This window comes from Lithobates pipiens, unplaced genomic scaffold (genome assembly GCF_037356315.1).
Source record: "Lithobates pipiens isolate NorthernLeopardFrog02 unplaced genomic scaffold, aLitPip1_a1.2 Scaffold_19, whole genome shotgun sequence".
Lineage (NCBI taxonomy): Eukaryota > Metazoa > Chordata > Amphibia > Anura > Ranidae > Lithobates > Lithobates pipiens.
The window spans coordinates 223,992,346-224,013,834 of record NW_027507764.1 but is presented as its reverse complement, the minus strand read 5'-3'; the positions used below and the strand labels follow the sequence as shown (position 1 = coordinate 224,013,834).

The following is a 21,489-nucleotide window of genomic DNA, read 5'->3' as shown; positions in this document are numbered from 1 at the left end:
TGCCCATCTATGCCACCTATCAGTGCACATCCATGCCAGCAATCAGTGCCCATCTGTGCTGCCTATCATTGCCCATCCGTGCCACCTTTCAGTGCCACCTATGTGTACCCATCAGTGCCCCCTATCAGTGCCCCATCAGTGCCACATATTAGTGCCCATCAGTGTCACTTTATCAGTGCCCGCCAGTGCAGCCCCATCAGTGTCCATCATCAGGGAAGGAGAAAATTTACTTATTTACAAAATTTTGTAACAGAAACAAAAAAAAAAACATTTATTTTTTTCAACATTTTTGGCCTTTTTTTATTTGTTGAGCAGAAAATAAAAATCCCAGAGGTGATCAAATACCACCAAAAGAAAGCTCTCTTTGATAAAAATGTAGTTTGGGTACAGACCACGCAATTGTCATTCAAACTGTTACAGGGCTGAAAATTGGTCTGGGCAGGAAGGTGTATAAGTGCCCTGTATTGAAGTGGTTAAATATGGCAGGCATTCCATGACAAATGTAAGCTAAGCTGTGTATATGTAGCTCAGTGTATATTCTACAGAAGACCATGAGCAGGCAGGTAGAGTTATTTTACTGCAGAAGAGACACTGTACTTTAGTTTCACTTTAAGGTGTCCGTTTATGAAGCAATGATCAGTGGAGATCCAGAGGATCGCCGCTGATCACAGCCCATAAACAGTATATAAACCAGAGATAATCGGGGGAGATGTGTTTGAACTTGTTCTCCCGCCGATTATCTCCGCACATGGAGAATCCTCATAGACTGACACAGTAACGGTCACTATATGAAGCTGTGATCTCAGCGCTTCACTTGTGATCTGTGTCAGAATTCACACGCCCCGATTCACCAACTCAGAGGTGGAGAACCGGGGTAGTGAAGAGGGAATCAGGGGGATCTGAGGAGGAAAGAGGAAGATAATTAACTTCCTTATGCCTCGTTCAGACCCCCCAACACTGTAACCATGTCCCCCTGTCATATGTATGTGTATACATATATATACATATATATATATAATGTGCATATGTATATATATATAATGTGTGTGTATATACATGTATATATAATGTCTGTGTGTGTATACATGTATATATTATGTAGGGGGACGCTTTATTTCACTAACATTAATCACACCGCGTGTCAGTGTATTGAGCTGTGATAATTTATCACTGCTTAATATAATGACATCTGTGTGTATCAGTGAATTTCTAGTACTGTAATCTCGTAAAGTCTCACGAGATTCCAGTATTAGGGGCCGTTCTCCAGTGTTAGAAGCGTTTGTAGATCTCTTCACTCCTCCAAGTGTGAAGCGATCTACTCCGCTTCATATAGTGGCACACAGAGGAGAAAGATCTCCTATGTGAATGCCGGAGAATGAAGCAGTGAATAGATTTCACTGCTTCATAAAAGGACACCTTTATGGCTTGTCTTAACCTCCTAAGTGTAATTTTTGCTGGACAGTTTGATCTAAAAAAACAAGAATTACTAGTCGTATCACTGTTTGAAAATAAATGAAAAAAGACTAAAAAATAAAATGAATACAACCACCATCATTTAAGGCAATATAGAGTATTTATGCTTTTGGGTTTAGATTAGAGTTGCCACCTTTTCTTCAAGTCAAACCCGGACATTTGAGCGGCACACAGCAATTTTTTTATAGCATAAACTATACATATATTTTGCTATTAAATCAACACACCACAATTGCAAAAAAAATGCAAGGCTTTATTTAATCTCATAAAAAACAGAGCACATCAGTGTGGAGATAATGCATTCTATCCATTTGGAACACAGTATCATGACACCGGCGTGCTCTTTTTAGGAGAGGAAATAAATCCTTGGTTTTCATGAATTCATGGTGTGCCTTGATGACCCTTTTTTATAGATATACAATGAGAATGCAAGGTAGCACATTGATCTTGCATGCAATCTAAATTGTTGAAGGGGCAGATGAAGGCCGAGCTTGCTATTCACTTTTATTTATGATGCAGGTTAAAATATAATCATTCAATATAACAGAATCAGTTGTGTAAGAGAAATTAAACTGGGTGAGGAAAAACTATGTTCTACTAACAAATTAAGGTACCGTAGTTGAAGACAGTTCAAAATAAAATATCTTACAAAGAGACAAGACAGAGCACAGTAACAAGACACAGAGTGGATTTACTCTATTAACAAGGTCACTCACAGGCAGAAATTTCATAGAAAGACAGCTGTTTCTAGATGTGGTGTCTACTTTTCTGCAGAAGCAAACAAAACCGGCAATGTTTAAGCCAAAAGAAATGCAGTTTTTGCCCAAGGATGCTTAAAGTGGTTGTAAACCCTTACAAACCACTTTGACCTACAGGTAAGCTTAGATTAAGGCTTACCTGTAGGTCCAAGCAATATCTAATAAACCTATATGGTTTAGGAGATATTTGCCCGAAAACGGGCACCGCTGTCTACGGCGCATGCGCCGTAGACAGCGGTGCGCAGGCGCACTGAGCGCGGCAGTTCCAAGAATGGAGCTGACGCATTTGTCGACTCCCGTGCGCATGCGTGGGAGTGACGTCATCGCGGCTTCGCCGAATGACAGCGGCGGAGCTGCGAGACGCCACCAGCAAGATGGATGCGGCGGACTACAGGGGACAGCGGCGACTTCGCTGGCTCCTGTGTCAGGTAAGTGACACATAATGGGCTACTATGCGATGCATAGTAGTCCATTATGCTTTACCTTTGCAGGGAAAAAAAGAGGAAGTAAACTCATCAGGGTTTACTTCCTCTTTAACCACTTCAATACCGGACACTTATACACCTTCCTGCCCAGACCAATTTTCAGCTTTCAGCGCTGTCGCACTTTGAATGACAATTGCACGGTCATGCTACACTGTACCCAAACTAAATTTTTATCATTTTGTTCCCAAAAATAGAGCTTTCTTTTGGTGGTATTTGATCACCTCTGGGATTTTTTTTTCTGCTAAATAAAAAAAGACCAAAAATTTTGGGGGAAAAAATGCTTTTTTTGTTTCATTTACAAAACTTTGGAAATAAGTATGTTTTCTCCTTCACTGATGGGGCTGCACTGATGGGCACCAACGTGGTGGCATTGATGGGCACTGATGATGGGAACGATAATGCGGTACTGATGGGGCACTGATAGGTGGCATTGATAGGCAGCACAGATGGGCACCGATAGGCGGCATGGATGGGCATTGATAGGTGGCACAGATAGGCATGGGTGGGCACTGATGTACTGTAATGTATGTCACTGATGGATGCCAATCAGTGCCAAACAATAATGCCTGCCAATCAGTGATGTCCATTGTGGGCAGTGATTGGCATCCCTGGTGGTCTAGGGTAGCATATCTGGTGGTGACGTCCCTGGTGGTCCAGTGCGGGCATCCTTGGGGGGGCTGCACTAATAATCGATCAGTACAGATCCCCCCTGTCAGAGGAGCAGCCGATCAGCTCTCCTCTACTCATGTCTGACAGACGTGAGTGAGGAAATGCGATCACTGGCTCTTCCTGTTTACACTGTGATCAGCTGTGGTTGGACACAGCTGATCACGTGTTAAAGAGTCTCCGTCAGAGACTCTTTACCTAGATCGGTGTTGTGGGGCGTCAGACTATCACTCCACAACAACGATCGCCACAATTCATGCCCTTGGGGGTGCGCAGCAGCTCAATATCCTGATATGACGTCTGGTCAGGATATTGAAACTACTTTGCTGCCAGCATTTTGCTATATGGCGGGCGGCAAGTGGTTAAAGTGGATGTAAACCCGGATTTTTTTTTTATTTAAGGCTTGCACCTTGTACAGTATAGGATTTCATGTCATCTGTGCTCAGTCTTGCCACAAAGAGTTAATCCAGCTCTGAGCAGTCCTCTTATCTTTTTTCAGTGAGATAAAAACAGTCAGACAGAGAAATGGATGTTCGTTCCCCCCCCCTTGCTGTGAGTGACAGGTAATTTCCTTATCTCATGTAGGAGCCAGCATGAGAGAGGCATTCTGTGTACTTTCCCAGCGTCATCATCCCGCTCTTTCAGCTGCTCACAGCTCTCCACTACAGCCTGTGTTGTGTAGCACATGCGCAAGAGTCACAGGGGGCCGGGAGCGAGCTCTGCTTATGCCCAGAACACGCTCTGTGTTCCCTGTGCACACACTTCACACATACCAAGCACAATGTTTGTCCTTGCAAAGCTGCCTGGCCAAAGGGAGTTTAGAGGCAGGTGGGGAGTCTAGTGATGTCACAACTCCACCCACAGAGCTCGGGAACATAGCCCCGCCCATGGATTTTGGTGATTTGCGGGTCTCGGTGTGCAGAAGGGGTGATTTTTAAAAGGTAGGGATACATGCAGGAGGCAGGTATACAAATATACTTTTGATCCATCCACTTGAATGCAGCAGATGAAAGACACATCATGCACGTTTGGTAGATGCCAAGTGTCACCATCATCTCTGACTTGCCAGTAACTTGGTACACCCCTCTACAGTTCTGAGATACTTGGTCATACATTGAAGACTTGCAGCTAAAAAGTCCTACCTTGGATGTGGAAACATGACCAAGCAACTCGCCTATACATGACAGTACAAAAAGTGGTGCGCAGGAAAATGGTAATGAGTGCTCAGGGGTCTAAAATATATGGCAGTAACAGAAGGCAGTTGGTGCACCAAAGGCCAGAAAAGTGGTACATGAATGAGTGTCTGCAGGCAACAATGAAGCATAGTAGAGGTTCCTTGCAGGCTTGTAACTAGGGAATGAATTAGGGATATGGTCAGAAATAATGGTCCCCTCAATGCTACCAATTACAGGCAGATACTTATCTATCATGCAATACCTTTAGGAAGGCATCTGATTGGTCACTAGTCATTCCATCACAAGGCAATTACCTCAAACGTACAGCCAAAGTCATGCAAAACTATCATTAGCAAAAGGAAGATCTCTGATCTGAACATGGGTGAGTTTATCTGGGATTCTTCTAGATATTTGGAACCAAGTTCCTTAGAAACTGCGAGTAAGAGAATATAGGAGAATTGATGCTGTGTTAAAAATAAAAAAGTGTACACACCACTTATTTTTTTTTCTTTTTTATGTTGATGTACACTTAGGGTTGTCTCCTGTCCAGGATTCACCCAGACAGTTCGGGTTTGGAATCATGTGTCCGGGTTTCAAACTGTTTTGAACCTGGACACATTATTTAGACTAGACTGTGGCTTCCCAGCAGGGTTGCTGGCTGCAGTTGCCTCAGCTGAGAGTGTCTGTTACACTCTTTCACACTGCCCAAAGCCAGCACTAACAAACCACCCCCCAACACATACAGATGGGAGAGGGGAGAGGGCTCGATCTGCACCTCTCCCCCCACCCCTACCCTTCTTTGTCTGCCCACACTCTAATCCACTGTGCCTCAGAAAAAGAAAGTGGGGGCTGGAAATTTGAAGTCCAGCAGTCTCAGATCCATCTGGACGAGAGGTGCTGACTGCCAAGGGGTGAGTGAGCTCACCATCCATCCATCTGTCTTTGACTGAAGTCTCCCCCTTCTCTCTCTTGCCTCTGAGTAAGTACACTAAGGCAAATCAGGGTTCTCTGAGCACCCCTTACATCAGAGTTCCCCTTTACACCAGAGGCCACAGTGTTTCCCCTTACATCAGAGTCCTCTCCGTACATCAGAGTTCTCAGTGTACACCTTTAAATCAGGGTTCCTAGAGCATCCCTTATGTTAGAGGCCCCAGGGTTCTCCCTTACATCAGAGTCTTCAGAGTCCCCCCTTACAGTGAAAGGGTGACTTCAGATGTAAAAGGTGAACTCTGTGGATTCAGATGTAAAAGGGGAACTCTGTGGACTCTGATGTAAAGTGGGACTCTTGTGATTAACTTCATATGATTATAAATGTTATTTAGTAGCAAAATATATGTCTAGTTTATACTATAAAAAAAAAAAATTGCTGTGCACCGCAAAAGTGTTCAGGTTTGACTTGAAGAAAAGGTGGCAACCCTATGTACACCGCTGTGCAAAAGTTTTAGACAGGTGTGAAAAAATACTGTCAATTAAGAATGCTTTCAGAAATAGAAGTGTTAATAGTTTACTTTTATCAATTAACAAAATGGAAATCAAATGAACAGAAGAGAAATTCAAATCAAAACAATATTTGGTGTGGCCACCCTTTGCCTTTAAAGCAGCATCAGTTTGTAGGTACACTTGCACACAGTTTTTGAAGGAACTTGGCAGGTAGGTGGTTCCAAACATCTTGTAGAACTACAGATCGTCTGTAAATGTAAATGCCTCAAATCCTTCTGTATCTTTATGTAATCCTAGGCAGACTCAATAATGTTGAGATTAGGGCCAGACCATCATTTCCAGGTCCCCATGTTGTTCTTTATGCTGAAATATTCCTTAAAGTGGTTGTATACTTTATTTTTTAACTTTTACCTACAGGAAAGCCTATAATAAGGCTTACCTGTAGGTAAAAAAAATATCTCCTAAACCTGTGCGGTTTAGAAGATATTCCCCTCGGACTGCGCGGGAGTGACGATATTGCGGTTTCGGCCACTCACAGCGCCGGAGCCGCGATACCCGGAAGAAACGCCGAGGGAGGATGTCAGCTCCCTCGGCGTGGATCGGGCCAGATGTCGGGGCCTCGTTCTAAGGTAAGTATTTCATAATGAGCTAGTATGCAGTGCATACTAGCTCATTATGCCTTTTGCTTTGCAGGTTTAAAAAAAAAAAAAAAATGTGCGGGTTTACTACCGCTTTAATGACATAGATTGTATGTTTGGGTCACTGTCCTCCTACAGAATAAATGTGGGGATAATCACACGCCTCCCTGATGGCATGGCATGATGGATAAGTATCTGTCTATATTTCTCACCATTGCTCCTGACCAAATCTCTAACTTAATCTGCAGAAATGCAGCCTCAAATGTGCAAGGAACCTCCACCAGGCTTCACTGTTGCCTGCAGACACACATAATTGTACCGTTCTCCAGTCCTATGTGAACAAACTGCCTCCTGCTACAGCCAAATATTTCAAATTTTAACAGATCAGTCTAGAGCAGCAAATGCCATCTTTCTGCGCCCCATTTCCTGTTTTTTTTTTTTACATAGTTGAGTTGCTTAGCCTTCTTTCCACATAAGTGGTATGGCTTTTTTGGCATGAAGACCACTTCTGACCTGACTCCTCCAGACAGTAGGTCCCACTGGTTTCCACCAGTTTTGTGCCGATGCCACTGCTGGACATCTTTTGATGTCAAAGGAAAGAAAGCATTATGTTTTTTTCATCTGCTTTATTAAGTTTCTTTAGCCAACCACTCCATCTATGGCGCTCAACGTTGCCCATTTCTTTGTGCTTTGTTCTTCTTCTTGAACAGCACATCTTGAACTCCCAGTCTGCTTTGAAATCATTAGTTGAGGGAGACCTTACTGATGCAGTAAAACTACCTGGTGTCTTGTTCCTGTGCTCAGTCTTGCAATAATGACCCGTGACATTAAATGGTCTTCCACAACCCCGGGGCAGATCCTATAACTTGCACCCCCCCCCCCCCAGGCATGCGGGCAGCAATGTTGACTTCAAGTGATGTTAGGGTAGTATACTGGCAGGTTAGGTGATATAGTGCCAGGTTAGGGTGGTATATAGTGCCAGGTCAAGGTGGCATATAGAGCCAGGTCAGGGTGGTATATAGAGCCATTGTCATGGTTATGCGGTGATCTTCCTGTTTGCTTACCTCCCCTCATGTGTTCAGACTAAGAGGCCAGCCACTTCCACCTGGTGGTTTTTATAATCTCTCCTCTAAGCATGGCTCCACCCCAGGCCCTATCAGGGAACCTTATATTAACCTGTGCACTGCAAGCCAAGAGTGCTGATCAACCATTGTGTATTCCTTTGTGTGTTTAGCTTCCTGTTACCTGCCGTGTGCTCTTCTGTTGTTCCGTTACCGACTTTGGCGTGTCTTTGACTATCCCTGTTTGCCTGTGATCCTGACCTTTTGGCGTGTCCCTGACTATTCCAGTCTGCTTGTGGCCCCGACCTTGGCTTTGTCCCTCACCATCCCTATCCTCCTGTTGTCTACTGTGGGTGTGAGCTGGGGGACCCTGTGGGTCGCGACCTGGAGCCAGTTGCAGCCAAGTCCATCCTCCCCACTCGAGGCTCTTAGACTCCGCGCCCCAGGGAATCTTACGCTCTAACCCCAGTGGGACCTGTCTCCCGTCCGCAACAGTCAGCCATAGGGTCCACAACCTTGCGGTGCACTCCTGATTCCTACGGTGTGCATCTGTCACCTCGCCTCAAGGTGACCTGACAGCCATGTTAGAGTGATATATAGAGACAGGTCGGGTGGTATATAGTGCCAGGTCAGGGTGGTATATAGTGCCAGGCTAGGGTGATATATAGAGCCATGTCAAGGTGGTATATAGTGCCAGGTAAGGGTGGTGTACAGAGATAGGTCAGGGTGGTCTATAGTGCCAGGTCAGGGTGGTATATAGAGAGACAGAGTAGGGTGGTATATAGTGCCAGGTCAGGGTGGTATATAGAGAGACAGGTTAGGGTGGTATATAGTGCCAGGTCAGGGTGGTATATAGTGTCAGTTCAGGTTGGTATATGATGCCAGGTCAGGGTGGTATATAATGCCAGGTCAGGGTGGTATATAGTGCCTGGTTAGGGTGGTGCCAGGTCAAGGTGGTATATAGAGAGACAGGTTAGGGTGGTATATAGTGCCAGGTCAGGGTGGTATATAGAGAGACAGGTTAGGGTGGTATATAGTGCCAGGTCAGGGTGGTATATAGTGTCAGTTCAGGTTGGTATATGGTGCCAGGTCAGGGTGGTATATAATGCCAGGTCAGGGTGGTATATAGTGCCAGGTTAGGGTGGTGCCAGGTCAAGGTGGTATATAGAGAGACAGGTTAGGGTGGTATATAGTGCCAGGTCAGGGTGGTATATAGAGAGACAGGTTAGGGTGGTATATAGTGCCAGGTCAGGGTGGTATATAGTGTCAGTTCAGGTTGGTATATGGTGCCAGGTCAGGGTGGTATATAATGCCAGGTCAGGGTGGTATATAGTGCCAGGTTAGGGTGGTGCCAGGTCAAGGTGGTATATAGAGAGACAGGTTAGGGTGGTATATAGTGCCAGGTCAGGGTGGTATATAGAGAGACAGGTTAGGGTGGTATATAGTGCCAGGTCAGGGTGGTATATAGTGTCAGTTCAGGTTGGTATATGGTGCCAGGTCAGGGTGGTATATAATGCCAGGTCAGGGTGGTATATAGTGCCAGGTTAGGGTGGTGCCAGGTCAAGGTGGTATATAGAGAGACAGGTTAGGGTGGTATATAGTGCCAGGTCAGGGTGGTATATAGAGAGACAGGTTAAGGTGGTATATAGTACCAGGTCAGGGTAGTATATAGCAGTGGTCATCAACTCTGTCCTCAGGGCCCACTAACAGGCCAGGTTTGCAAGATAACTGAAATACATAGATAGATTTCTGGGCTGCTGTGGTGTGTGGTCTCTCCTCCTCTTTCTTCTTTAGCTGCGGGACGGGGTCAGCCTGAGTGGAGGAGTCTGTGGGAGGAGTGGAGTAGGCAGCCACACCCCAACACCGCCCACCACCTCAGGCTGCCTCGGGAGATAGTGAACAGCCTAACTTGATGAGAAGACGGGGGGAGTTACAGACAGCCTCTCTCACACCGCTGGGCTCTCTGCTGATCCGATTTTACAAAGCTGCAATGACAGGTAAAGTGCAGGGGCCCCTGATGCACCTGGGGTCTCTGGGCAATGCCTGACACCCTCCTACAAAGCTGTTTCTGTTAATAACTGTTTCAAAGTACATATGAAATTGGTGATTATTAGCATCTGTTTGGCATAACTGGTTAATCATACCCCTTCACTCTAATCTTACAAAATCCCTTGTGCAAGTATAAAGCCTTGTACACACGGTATGATTGTTGGCAGGTGATTGTTGACAGACTGTTGTCCTAAAATCTTGCCGTTAGTACACACCTTTTGACAATTGTTGTCCAATTTTCAGACAACAAATGTTTGATGACAGGCTAGTAAATTCCTGGCGGACAATGGTTTGATGTCAGATTTCCGTATATGGTCAGTACACAAAAGTCGAAAGTACAAACATGCATGCTCGGAATCAATGCTCAAACACAAAATTTGCACAATGGGCCCAAAGGGTGGCACTCAAGAGCTGAAATTACTTATAGTACGTCACTACGTGTCAGGAAGACCCTCCTCACGGACGTCCGAGCGGCGAAAGTCGCAGAAGATCTTTTGCCCAGCTTCAGGAGCGTTACCGCAAATTGGCGCCAATAGCGCTATTTAAACTGGAACCATGCTTCACTGCCTTGCTGCCTGATCAACAGCGTTCCTGTGCTGCCTGGTAATCCGTATCTGAACCTGAACCTGTACCTGTATCCCGATCCGTATCGAACCCGGCTTGTTCCCGACTCTGCTGTTTGCTGCCTGCCCCCCGACTTTGGCTTTGTACCCGACTACTCTTCTGGATTCCGTTTCTGTACCTGATCTGCCCGCCTGTGCCTGACCTGGACTGTTACACCATCCGTCAACTGTAAGTTGTTTGCTGTTGTACTACAGGACACCTCCCAGTCCTCCGCAATATTTGGCTGTACTCCCTCTGCGTTTGTAGCCTTCTACCTCTGGCTACAGACTATTGGACTCTTCCACTTCCGCTTACTCCATTGCATCTGCATCCGTTGTTGGACTACAATACCCCTCCGTTGTCTGTCGTTTCCTGCAATCACTTGTATGCCGTTGCTGGACTACAGGAATCCTTCTGCTGTCTGCTGAACCTTACCTCATCTTTGCCTGCATTCTGACACCGGACTACAATACACCTCCTTCTTCAACGGTCTGCTGCCTCTACCACCTGCTATCCAGTCAGGCACTTGTGCCCCTCTGTGCTCCTGAGCCCCTGTCATCACTACCAGGGTCTCTCGAGTCAGAGGTCTACGAGAGGCCACTCCCTGCACTCCGGGCTCTGCTTAAAGGTACGTGACAGTATCAGGCAGCCATGTCTGAGCCCCCGCAGGGAGATTCGGCCATGGATGATTTATGCCGTCATCTTGCTGGACTTACCCAGGCTGTTAAATCTCTACAAGAAGGCTATTCTCGTTTGGAAGAGCGTGTCCAGGTCTTATCTACCACAGGCCCTACCGTGCCAGGAACTTCTTCTGCGCCCTCAGTAGTTATGATGCCCCCTAAACCCAAGGTCCCAACTCCGGAGAGGTTTTCGGGAAATCGCAGCAAGTATAGAGCTTTTCGCAATGCCTGTGAACTATTTTTTGCACTTCAACCCAGAACTTTCTCTCTTGAGTCCACTAAGGTGGGTTTTGTCATCGCCCTCCTACTGGGTGAGCCCCAGGCATGGGCCCACCATCTTTTGGAACAAAAGGATACATGCCTTAACAACCTGAATACCTTTTTCCAAGCAATGGGTTTGCTATATGAGGATCCTCAACAGGCAGCCTTATACTCCCTTCAGCAAGGCCGCAGAGCGGCAGAGGACTATGCGTCTGAATTTCGGCGCTGGAGTTCCGATACTACCTGGAACGATGCCGCTCTGCGATACCAGTTTCGCATGGGACTCTCTGAACCTCTAAAGGATGAATTGGCCCGGGTGGGTGTTCCAGCAACTCTTGAAGCCCTTATCAACCTCTCCATCCAGATAGACAGACGCTTGAGAGAACGGAGAGCAGAACGCACTGCCGGGCCGTCCCGACCAGTCTGGATGTTACCCCGTGTACCAAATCCCCCTGCACATCCTGCTGCTGACACGCCTGAACCCATGCAACTGGGCTTACTTAGACCAACGCTTACCACCGAGGAACGACAACCCCGGCAGCTCAACAATCTGTGTCTTTACTGTGGGGAACCCGGACATTACGTGAGATCCTGTCCTGCCAAATTCCGTAAGCATTCTTCTGTATTTTCTCCTGTTTTACCTGCTGTGCCTAGTAATGCTACGCACCTGGCTGTTCCCGTCTCTCTTCAGCTACCCGGAGGGAACATTCAAGTCCCCGCAATAGTTGATTCTGGAGCGTGCAGTGGATTTATGGACTTATCGTTTGCCCAAAAATTCCAAGTGCCCTTACGGCCCAGGGCGAAGGGGTTGTCTGTACACCTTGCCGATGGGTCAGCTATCAAATCGGGACCGGTGACACAGGAGACATGTCCTTTGACTGCTACTATTTCCGGTAACCATCAGGAACAACTCTGCCTGGACATTATTGAATCTCCCCTTTTCCCTATCATACTGGGTATGCCCTGGCTCCGGGCACACAACCCGCAAATAGACTGGTCCACCGGAAACATTTACGTTTTCTCTCCCTATTGTTGTCAACACTGCTTCCAAGAATCAATTAAGGTCTCACCCCATTTAATGTGTATGGAGACCGATGTTGAGACTCGCCAGCACGTTCCTGAGGCCTACCATGACTTCTTGGACGTGTTCAGCAAGAAGGGGGCAGAAACACTTCCCCCTCATAGACCCTACGATTGCCCAATTGAGATCCTTCCCGGAGCCGAAATCTCTTTCGGGAGAATATTTCCCTTAACAGAAGTGGAATTGGAGACTCTCAGGACTTACATTGATGACAGTTTGAAAAAGGGGTTCATACGTCCTTCTACGTCCCCAGCTGGGGCAGGAATCTTTTTTGTGGAAAAGAAGGACCATTCTCTCCGCCCATGTGTTGACTACCGGGACTTAAATAAAGTTACAGTCAAGAACCGGTACCCATTGCCTTTGGTACCCGAATTATTCCAGCGCCTTGGATCAGCTAGTATCTTCACAAAACTGGATCTTCGCGGAGCTTATAATTTGGTCCGTATCCGAAGCGGGGACGAATGGAAGACTGCCTTCCGCACCCGCTTCGGACATTTTGAATATCTCGTAATGCCCTTTGGGCTATGCAACGCTCCTGCGACTTTCCAGCATTTTGTGAATGATATCTTTAGAGATTTTCTCGACCTGTTTGTTATAGTATACCTGGACGACATCTTAATTTTCTCCCCCTCTCTGCCAGCTCACAGGGAACATGTTAAGAAGGTTCTCACTCGGCTTCGCCAACACGGCTTGTACGCAAAACCTGAGAAGTGCGAGTTTGAACGTCGCAGCATTCAGTTTTTGGGGCTGATTATTTCGGTGGATGGAATCAAGATGGACCCGCAAAAAGTTTCGGCCATCCTGGACTGGCCAGCCCCTACTGATAAGAGAGGAATTCAACGCTTTGTGGGGTTTGCGAATTTTTATCGAAAATTCATCAAGGGATTTTCTACAATCATCGCTCCAATCACCAGATTAACGAGACAAGGTATCAAGTTCCAGTGGACTCCGGAGGCACAGGCCGCATTTTCTTCCCTTAAAGAACAATTTGTGTAAGCATCTGTCCTGAAGCATCCTAATTCTGCGCTACCGTACATCCTTGAGGTGGATGCATCCGAAGTTGCAGTGGGAGCAGTCCTTTCTCAGAGACAGGGCCCCAAGGCTTTATTGCATCCGGTGGCGTTCTTCTCACGTAAGTTGTCTGAAGCGGAAAGGAATTATGATGTCGGGGACAGGGAGCTACTCGCTATCAAAGCTGCACTTGAGGAATGGCGCTATCTCCTGGAGGGAGCAGCCCATCCCATTCTGGTATACACTGACCACAAGAACTTAGAGTATTTGAAGACTGCTAAGAGGCTGAAGCCGCGTCAGGCCAGATGGGCACTTTTTTTTTACAAGATTTTCCTTCCACATTACCTATAGGCCCGGATCGAAAAACACCAAACCCGACGCGCTACCCCGGATGTTCAGCGAACCCGAAGTTCTTTAACCCACAGACACCATCCTTGCGCCCGGAAATTTCCTTATGCTCCAGGAAGATCTTCTATCCCAACTTAAGCAGGCTTCATCTTCAGCTTCACATCCCTCAAACACCACCTTACTCTCTAGCAATGACTTGTTATGGCATGAAAATAAGATCTACGTGCCCCAACAACTACGGGTTGCTGTTCTTAAGTCTTGCCACGACCACAAACTGGCCGGTCATTTTGGGGTACACAAGACCGCCGAACTTCTCCAACGCACCTTCTGGTGGCCTCAGCTGCTAAGAGTCTGTAAACTTTATGTAGAATCTTGCATTACCTGTACCCAGAACAAGAGTAGCAAGGCCAAAGCCTGGGGGTTGCTGAAGCCACTCCCCATCCCGGAAAGACCTTGGAAAATGATTTCCATAGACTTTATTGTAGAACTACCACCGTCAGAAGGCTTTACCACTATCCTTGTGGTGGTCGACAGATTGTCCAAGATGGCTCACTTTCTGCCCATGAAGGGTACACCTTCTGCCCCTGAGACCGCAAGGATCTTCATTAAGGAGATTGTAAGACTCCACGGTATACCTGCGAACATTGTTTCCGATCGTGGGGTACAATTTACATCAAAATTTTGGAGAGCTTTATGTAAGTCCTTGAAGATTGATCTTTCGTTCTCTTCTGCCTATCATCCCCAGACCAACGGCCAGACCGAACGAACAAACCAGACCCTTGAGCAATATTTGCGTTGTTATTCTTCTTTTTCGCAGGACGATTGGGTATCCCTTTTACCACTTGCCGAGTTTGCCTACAATAACTTTGTTCATTCTGCAACTAATCAATCTCCCTTCTTTGCGAACTATGGTTTTCACCCTCAGTTCCTATCAGCCAATATCCCAGAATGCACGGTTCCAGCAGCTCAAGAAACTTTGAACTTTTTCTGCACCAATAACAAGTTGCTTCAAGAAACGATGGCAAGAACCCAAGAGCGCAACAAAGCAGTTTTTGACAGAAAGAGGAGAGGGGAGCTCGATCTAAAACCCGGAGATTTGGTTTGGTTATCTACTCTGAATCTAAAATTAACATGCCCATCTAGAAAACTGGGCCCAAAATTTGTGGGTCCTTTCCCAATCACCAGGAAAATTAATAATGTGGCTTATGAACTGAAATTACCAGAATCGCTGCGTATTCACCCAGTGTTTCATGTGTCCCTCTTAAGACCTTCAATCCAAGATCCCTTCACTGATCGGAACGTGGGCCCTCCTGAACCTGTGCTTATTAATGGTGAAGAACAGTTTGAAGTAGAAGCAATTTTGGATTGCAGAAAGAGACGCAACCAGGTCCAGTATCTGGTGAAGTGGAAGGGGTATGGTCCAGAAGAGAACTCCTGGGAACCAGAGACTGGCATCCACGCCAAGAGGTTGGTTCTGGCATTTAAAAGATCTCACCCAGGTAAGATGTCCCAGTTGGGCATCCGGAGGCTGCCCATTGGGGGGGGGGGCAATGTCAGGAAGACCCTCCTCACGGACGTCCGAGCGGCGAAAGTCGCAAAAGATCTTTTGGCCAGCTTCAGGAGCGTTACCGCGATCAGCGGTGCGCGCGTGCCGTTTGACGCAAATTGGCGCCAATAGCGCTATTTAAACTGGAACCATGCTTCACTGCCTTGCTGCCTGATCAACAGCGTTCCTGTGCTTCCTGGTAATCCGTATCTGAACCTGAACCTGTACCTGTATCCCGATCCGTATCGAACCCGGCTTTGTACCCGACTACTCTTCTGGATTCCGTTTCTGTACCTGATCTGCCCGCCTGTGCCTGACCTGGACTGTTACACCATCCGTCAACTGTAAGTTGCTTGCTGTTGTACTACAGGACACCTCCCAGTCCTCCGCAATATTTGGCTGTACTCCCTCTGCGTTTGTAGCCTTCTACCTCTGGCTACAGACTATTGGACTCTTCCACTTCCGCTTACTCCATTGCATCTGCATCCGTTGTTGGACTACAATACCCCTCCGTTGTCTGTCGTTTCCTGCAATCACTTGTACGCCGTTGCTGGACTACAGGAATCCTTCTGCTGTCTGCTGAACCTTACCTCATCTTTGCCTGCATTCTGACACCGGACTACAATACACCTCCTCCTTCAACGGTCTGCTGCCTCTACCACCTGCTATCCAGTCAGGCACTTGTGCCCCTCTGTGCTCCTGAGCCCCTGTCATCACTACCAGGGTCTCTCGAGTCAGAGGTCTACGAGAGGCCACTCCCTGCACTCCGGGCTCTGCTTAAAGGTACGTGACACTACGTTTGTGTTTGTGGCATGACAATCGTGTACCGTTAGTATGCAAGACAAGATCCTGGCACGCGTCCTTTTGACAAAAATCAGACATTCGGTTGGCCAACAATGGGTACAAGGCTTTAAAATTGCTGCTGGTTTGAGGCCAAAGCATAGTCCCACCAAATATTAATTTGATTTAGATTTTTCTTCGGTCTCGCTCACTTTGCATTTTAAAAATTGATAAAAATAAACCTAAATTAAAAATATATATTTTTGAAAGCATCGTTACTATTCAGTATTTCTTCACACCTGCAGGAAACTTTTGCACAGTACTGCATTTTGTAATTTGCCAATTTATAAATTAAAACTTTTCATTACATTATTTTTCATAACATTCTCATTTTGCAGCATTTTTTTACATGCACTTAAATCATTTACAAGGTACTGTAACAAAATATATTGAAATAAAATGATAGTTTCCCTTTAATTACAAGCATTTACTATTTTTTGTTTACCCAATACATTTTAATTCATCAAGAATCATACACAAGAGTGGAAGCTTTGCACATATAAAATACCAGTTTATCAATGCTAACTGATATCAGAGCTCACTGTCAAAATGAGGGTCAGTCTGGTATGATTTGGTCTTATTTGACTTATGAGTCAGATGTTCTCTTCATAAGATAATATATAATAAATCATTGCAAAGCAGCAAAAAGCTACACTTTTTCTAAAGAAAGTTTAAGATTTATATTTCTCTCCAAAGAGCCAACTGTCTACTTATTATCTCAGTAGTAGTTCTAGAAAAAATAAAATAAATTGTGTGAATGAGCCTTCATATGGTTACCTAGGGACCCACTTTTTCTGTCTCCTTGTAGTTGCTTAGCATTGAGGGCCCAGTGTGTTGACAGGGAGAGACCACTCTTGACAGTCTTTATTTTTTTTTCTTTTCCACAAGCTTCTTCCTTCTTTTTTCCCCCTCTACCCCCAGGCGCCATACTAATCCAAACCTGACTATCACACATATATAAGCGTGTTTGACATCCCTAAACCCTATCGGTATTATTACTGGGGTCCCCCTCCTTCACTTTACAGCTATAACAGCCCCCACAAAATATTTAAACACCTTTTCAGAAGCTATGGTGGCTATTGAAAACAAAAAAGCATTTGTGAGGTCAGATACTGACGTTGGATAAGAAGACCTGGCTCATAGTTGGCATTTTAATTAATCCGAAAGGTGTACTATGGGGCTGAGCTTAGGGGTCTGCGCAGACCACTCAAGTTCCTTCACACCAGACACATCAAATGATTTATTTATGCATGTAAACTCCAGTCATTTGGAGCAATGTCCACATTCAGAACCTTTAAAGCGGAAGTAAACCCGCTGACATTTTTTTCCAGACCTGTAAGGCATAACGAGCAAGTATGTACCCGCATACTAGCTCATTATGAAATACTTACCTTAGAACGAGGCCCCGACATCTCACCCCGATCCACGCCGAGGGAGCTGACATGTTCCCTCGGCGTGTCTTCCGGTATCGCGGCTCCGGCGCTGTGAGTGGGTGGATATCGTCACGTGGGAGATTTCTATCCGGCAGGGTCCGGCGTCTGCCGGGCTTTCAGCCGAGAATCCCCTGTGCACATGCACCGCTGCAGTCAGCGGCTCATTGCCAGGGGAATATCTCCTAAACCATACAGGTTTAGGAGATAACTTTTTTACCTACAGGTAAGCCTTATTATAGGCTCACCTTTAGGTAAAAGTAAAACCATACCATACCATACAACCGCTTTAACAACACGGTGCATTTCAATAATCACCTTTGATTAGAGGGTCACTCTCTGAGATTACATTTTTTAACAAGTCACGCAATCCCTACCATTTTGAATGTTATTTTAAATTCTACATAATTGTAAATCCTTCAACTTGGAGATTATGTAAACACAGTGGGGTTGATTTACTAAAGGAAAATGCACCACAAGTGCACTTGTAAGTGCAGTCGCTTTAGATCTGAGGGAACGATCTGAAATGAGGGGAAGCTCTGCTGATTTTATCATCCAAACACATGCAGGCAAAAATGCTGTTTTTTATTTTCCTTGCATGTCCCCCTCAGATCTACAGCGACTGCACTTCCAAGTGCACTTGTAGTGCAAAGTGGATTTGTCTTTAGTAAATAAACCCTAGTGCATTCTTTGTATGCTTAAATATAGGATTCACTTGACTCTATGTTTGTTCCCTTATAGAAAAATAAAAAACGTTTAATTTTATTGGATAACTGATCATTAGTAAAACTATTCTAAATATTCAAAGACAAATGTTTAATAAGAATTGTCAATATTTGTCAGCAATGAAAAGCTATAGATAGTAGATCGTTATTCAAAAAGGTGTTTCAGAATGTACATTTACTTTTGCATTACAAAGGTGAACTTAGATATTGACAAACCTGGTTTTGTGTAACAGCAAGCTGCTGCATCTCTCTCACTCTCTCTTTAAAGGGTTAAGAACTATGTCCCCTTTAATGTAAAAACCACATAAAACCATACCATCATTATTATGGATTTTTTTATTGTTTAATACTTTTTTGGTTAGATTCATTGATTAAAAAATTGCATGTTATTACAGACTAATTAGCATTTTATCATATGACTTTATTATGTTAAATATTGCAGAGCTTGTTTTTTTATGTCTATTACACTTAAATCATGGATATACAGATGTGTTAACTGCACCAGAGTGTAACAGGGAGCAAACATGGGAAAGTTCCAAATTTTTAAAAAATTGTAAAATAAATGGTAAATCACGGATTAAGATGAAATGCTTGCCTATTAATATGTGGTACATAGATGAGACTGAAAGCTACTTGCCCATGGAGACAAATTTGAACAAGGGTACCTTATATCACCAACATTTCACGGTCCCATTCAGCCATATATATTTTTTTCCTACATAATAAAATGGGCTATATAACTTTCTGATTCAAAAAAAGTTATTTAATAGATCTATTATTCAATACTTTACACCACCGACCTAACCTGGTTATAACACCATAGACATTTGGTTTTTAAACACCATAATGTTTATGAAGTATTAACATTGCAAACACACAACCTGAAGCTAAAATCACGAATGTAGTCAGAGAATGGCGAAATTCCAGTTTTACCTTTTTCCAATTTGAGTATTTACTTTATATTAAGTATGGAAATTACAATTAAACTAGACTATCAACATCTACAAAGGTTTAGCCATTTCCCTCATTTTACACATAAAGTATAAAGTTGTATTTGTTCAGTTATAAACAATTGGAACTAATATTCTAATGTATTGTTGAGTGAGTGCACATACAATATATATATATATATATATATATATATATATATATATATATATATATATATATATATATATATATATATATATATATATATATATATATATATATATATATATTGTAACTCACGTTGCTTTCTATATAGCATTTCCATTATTTTAGGACTTTAAAATTGATGCAGTTAAGAATGCAACATAAATATATGAAGGATAATGAAGTTTTAAACTTTTTGTGTTTGATACAAATAAAGACAAGCAGACTGTGTCTGGTCAAAATGAAACCTAGTGCAGCATAATCTAAGAACATACAAGAATGAAAGTATTAAACAAAAGTTTATATTTATCAAGATATTGAAGAATATGCGTCTAATAGTACTAGTAGTAAAATGATATTTACCATGGTGTTTACAGGTGCAGGATCCAGCATTTACCAGGCCCCCTCCTCCTGGCATGCTTTTTCCAAAGCAAGCAGAACTGAATATATGCAGAAATACAAATTCAATGAATCTCCCAGCAGCTCAGTCTTCTTTCTTCTGCATCCAGGATGTCTGCGTTTACAAACCAGGGTAGTAACTTTCTACTGCATTTTAACTGGTAGAAATAAATAATGAACTTCTCTTGTTCTGGAGAAGTGCGGTGGGAGGCAGTGGCCAGAGAAAGTGTAAAGAGGAGGGATCACCAAATGTTCTCTGAGGTTACCAGGCTGAAGTATTAGTGTATCTATGTACTATGTATTTATTGTTCATGGTTTAATTTGACTGGGTTTTTGTTGACAGCAGTGTTAACAACAACATGTACTTTTCTATAGGATGTTTCAGTCTCTCCCAAGTTGCACTCAGCAACAGAACTAAGGGAGCTAAACTATGCAGCTCTACTGGGGTTTGAGCAGGAGATGAGGACATTACCCTGGATATTTATAAGGTAACTTAGCAACCTTTTCAACTCACATACAAGATAGTCACAAATATATTGTAAAATACTTGTACATGATAGTAAATGATACAAGTTATAAACCACTGTAGGAACAACCTTTAGATGATAATACTGTATGTATAGCTTTTCTTTTTGTTGTTTAATAAATTCGAAAAATAAACTAGTAATGCTTCTAATTCTGAAAGCTTTCTAAATTTATAGTGTATATTATATATATATATATATATATATATATATATACATACACACATACATACATAATGTTTATATACAGTACAGTGTTTAACCACTTACCCACTGGGCACTTAAACCCCCTTCCTAACTAGACCAATTTTTCAGCTTTCGGTGCTCTCACATTTTGAATGACAATTACTCAGTCATGCAACACTGTACCCACGTTGCATTTTTGTCCTTTTTTTCACACAAATAGAGCTTCCTTTCTGTGGTATTTAATCACCATAGTTTTTTTAATTTTTTTTGTGCTATAAAAGAAAAGAAAAAGACTGAAAATTCTTTTAAAAATGCATTTTTCTTCGTTTCTGTTATAAAATTTAGCAAATTAGTAATTTTTCTTCTACATTTTGGCCAAAATTTGTACTACTACATATCTTTGGTAAAAATAACCCAAATCAGTGTACATTATTTGGTCTTTGTGAAAGTTATAGAGTCCACAAGCTATGGTGCCAATCTCTGAAAATTGATCACATCTGAAGTACTGACGGCCTATCTCATTTCTTGAGACCCTAACATGCCAGAAAAGTACAAATATCCCCCAAATGATCCCTTTTTGGAAAGCAGACTGTGACGAAACCGATCCCACACTCCAATTGAGTGCTTCCGTCTATATACCACTTCCTAAGTCCTGGAACACAAGTCCAATGGATCTGGCTATAGGAACCCCAAGAACTAGACGACACCAGTCTTAAGAAGACATCAGGAATGACCTTTATTTGAGATCTCACACAAAATATATATACAGCGGGGTGACTAAAATCTAACCTAATTAGCATGAGCTAATTATCTAATCAACACTCAGACTAGTTTGACTGAAGGGATAAGACTTTTCGGCTCCTAGCTCACAATTCAATAAACATTACTATAAACATAAACAAAGGGTTAATTAGCACAACCAACAATGTTTGGAATGTCCTTACAAGCCAGACTAGACTCATTTACACAAGAGACA

General features: G+C 43.7%; 1 protein-coding gene across 1 annotated transcript in view; it reads right to left on the bottom strand.

The window, feature by feature from the left end:
• The window catches only part of DCLK3 (doublecortin like kinase 3), a 55,773-nt gene extending 35,196 nt beyond the window's left edge, over positions 1–20,577 (bottom strand). The window contains exon 1 of the mRNA XM_077491752.1: positions 19,768–20,577. Coding sequence (XP_077347878.1) covers positions 19,768–19,822 — 55 coding nt within the window. The 5' untranslated portion in view covers positions 19,823–20,577. The remainder of the gene's footprint in view (positions 1–19,767) is intronic.
• Between the last annotated feature and the right edge of the window lie 912 nt (positions 20,578–21,489).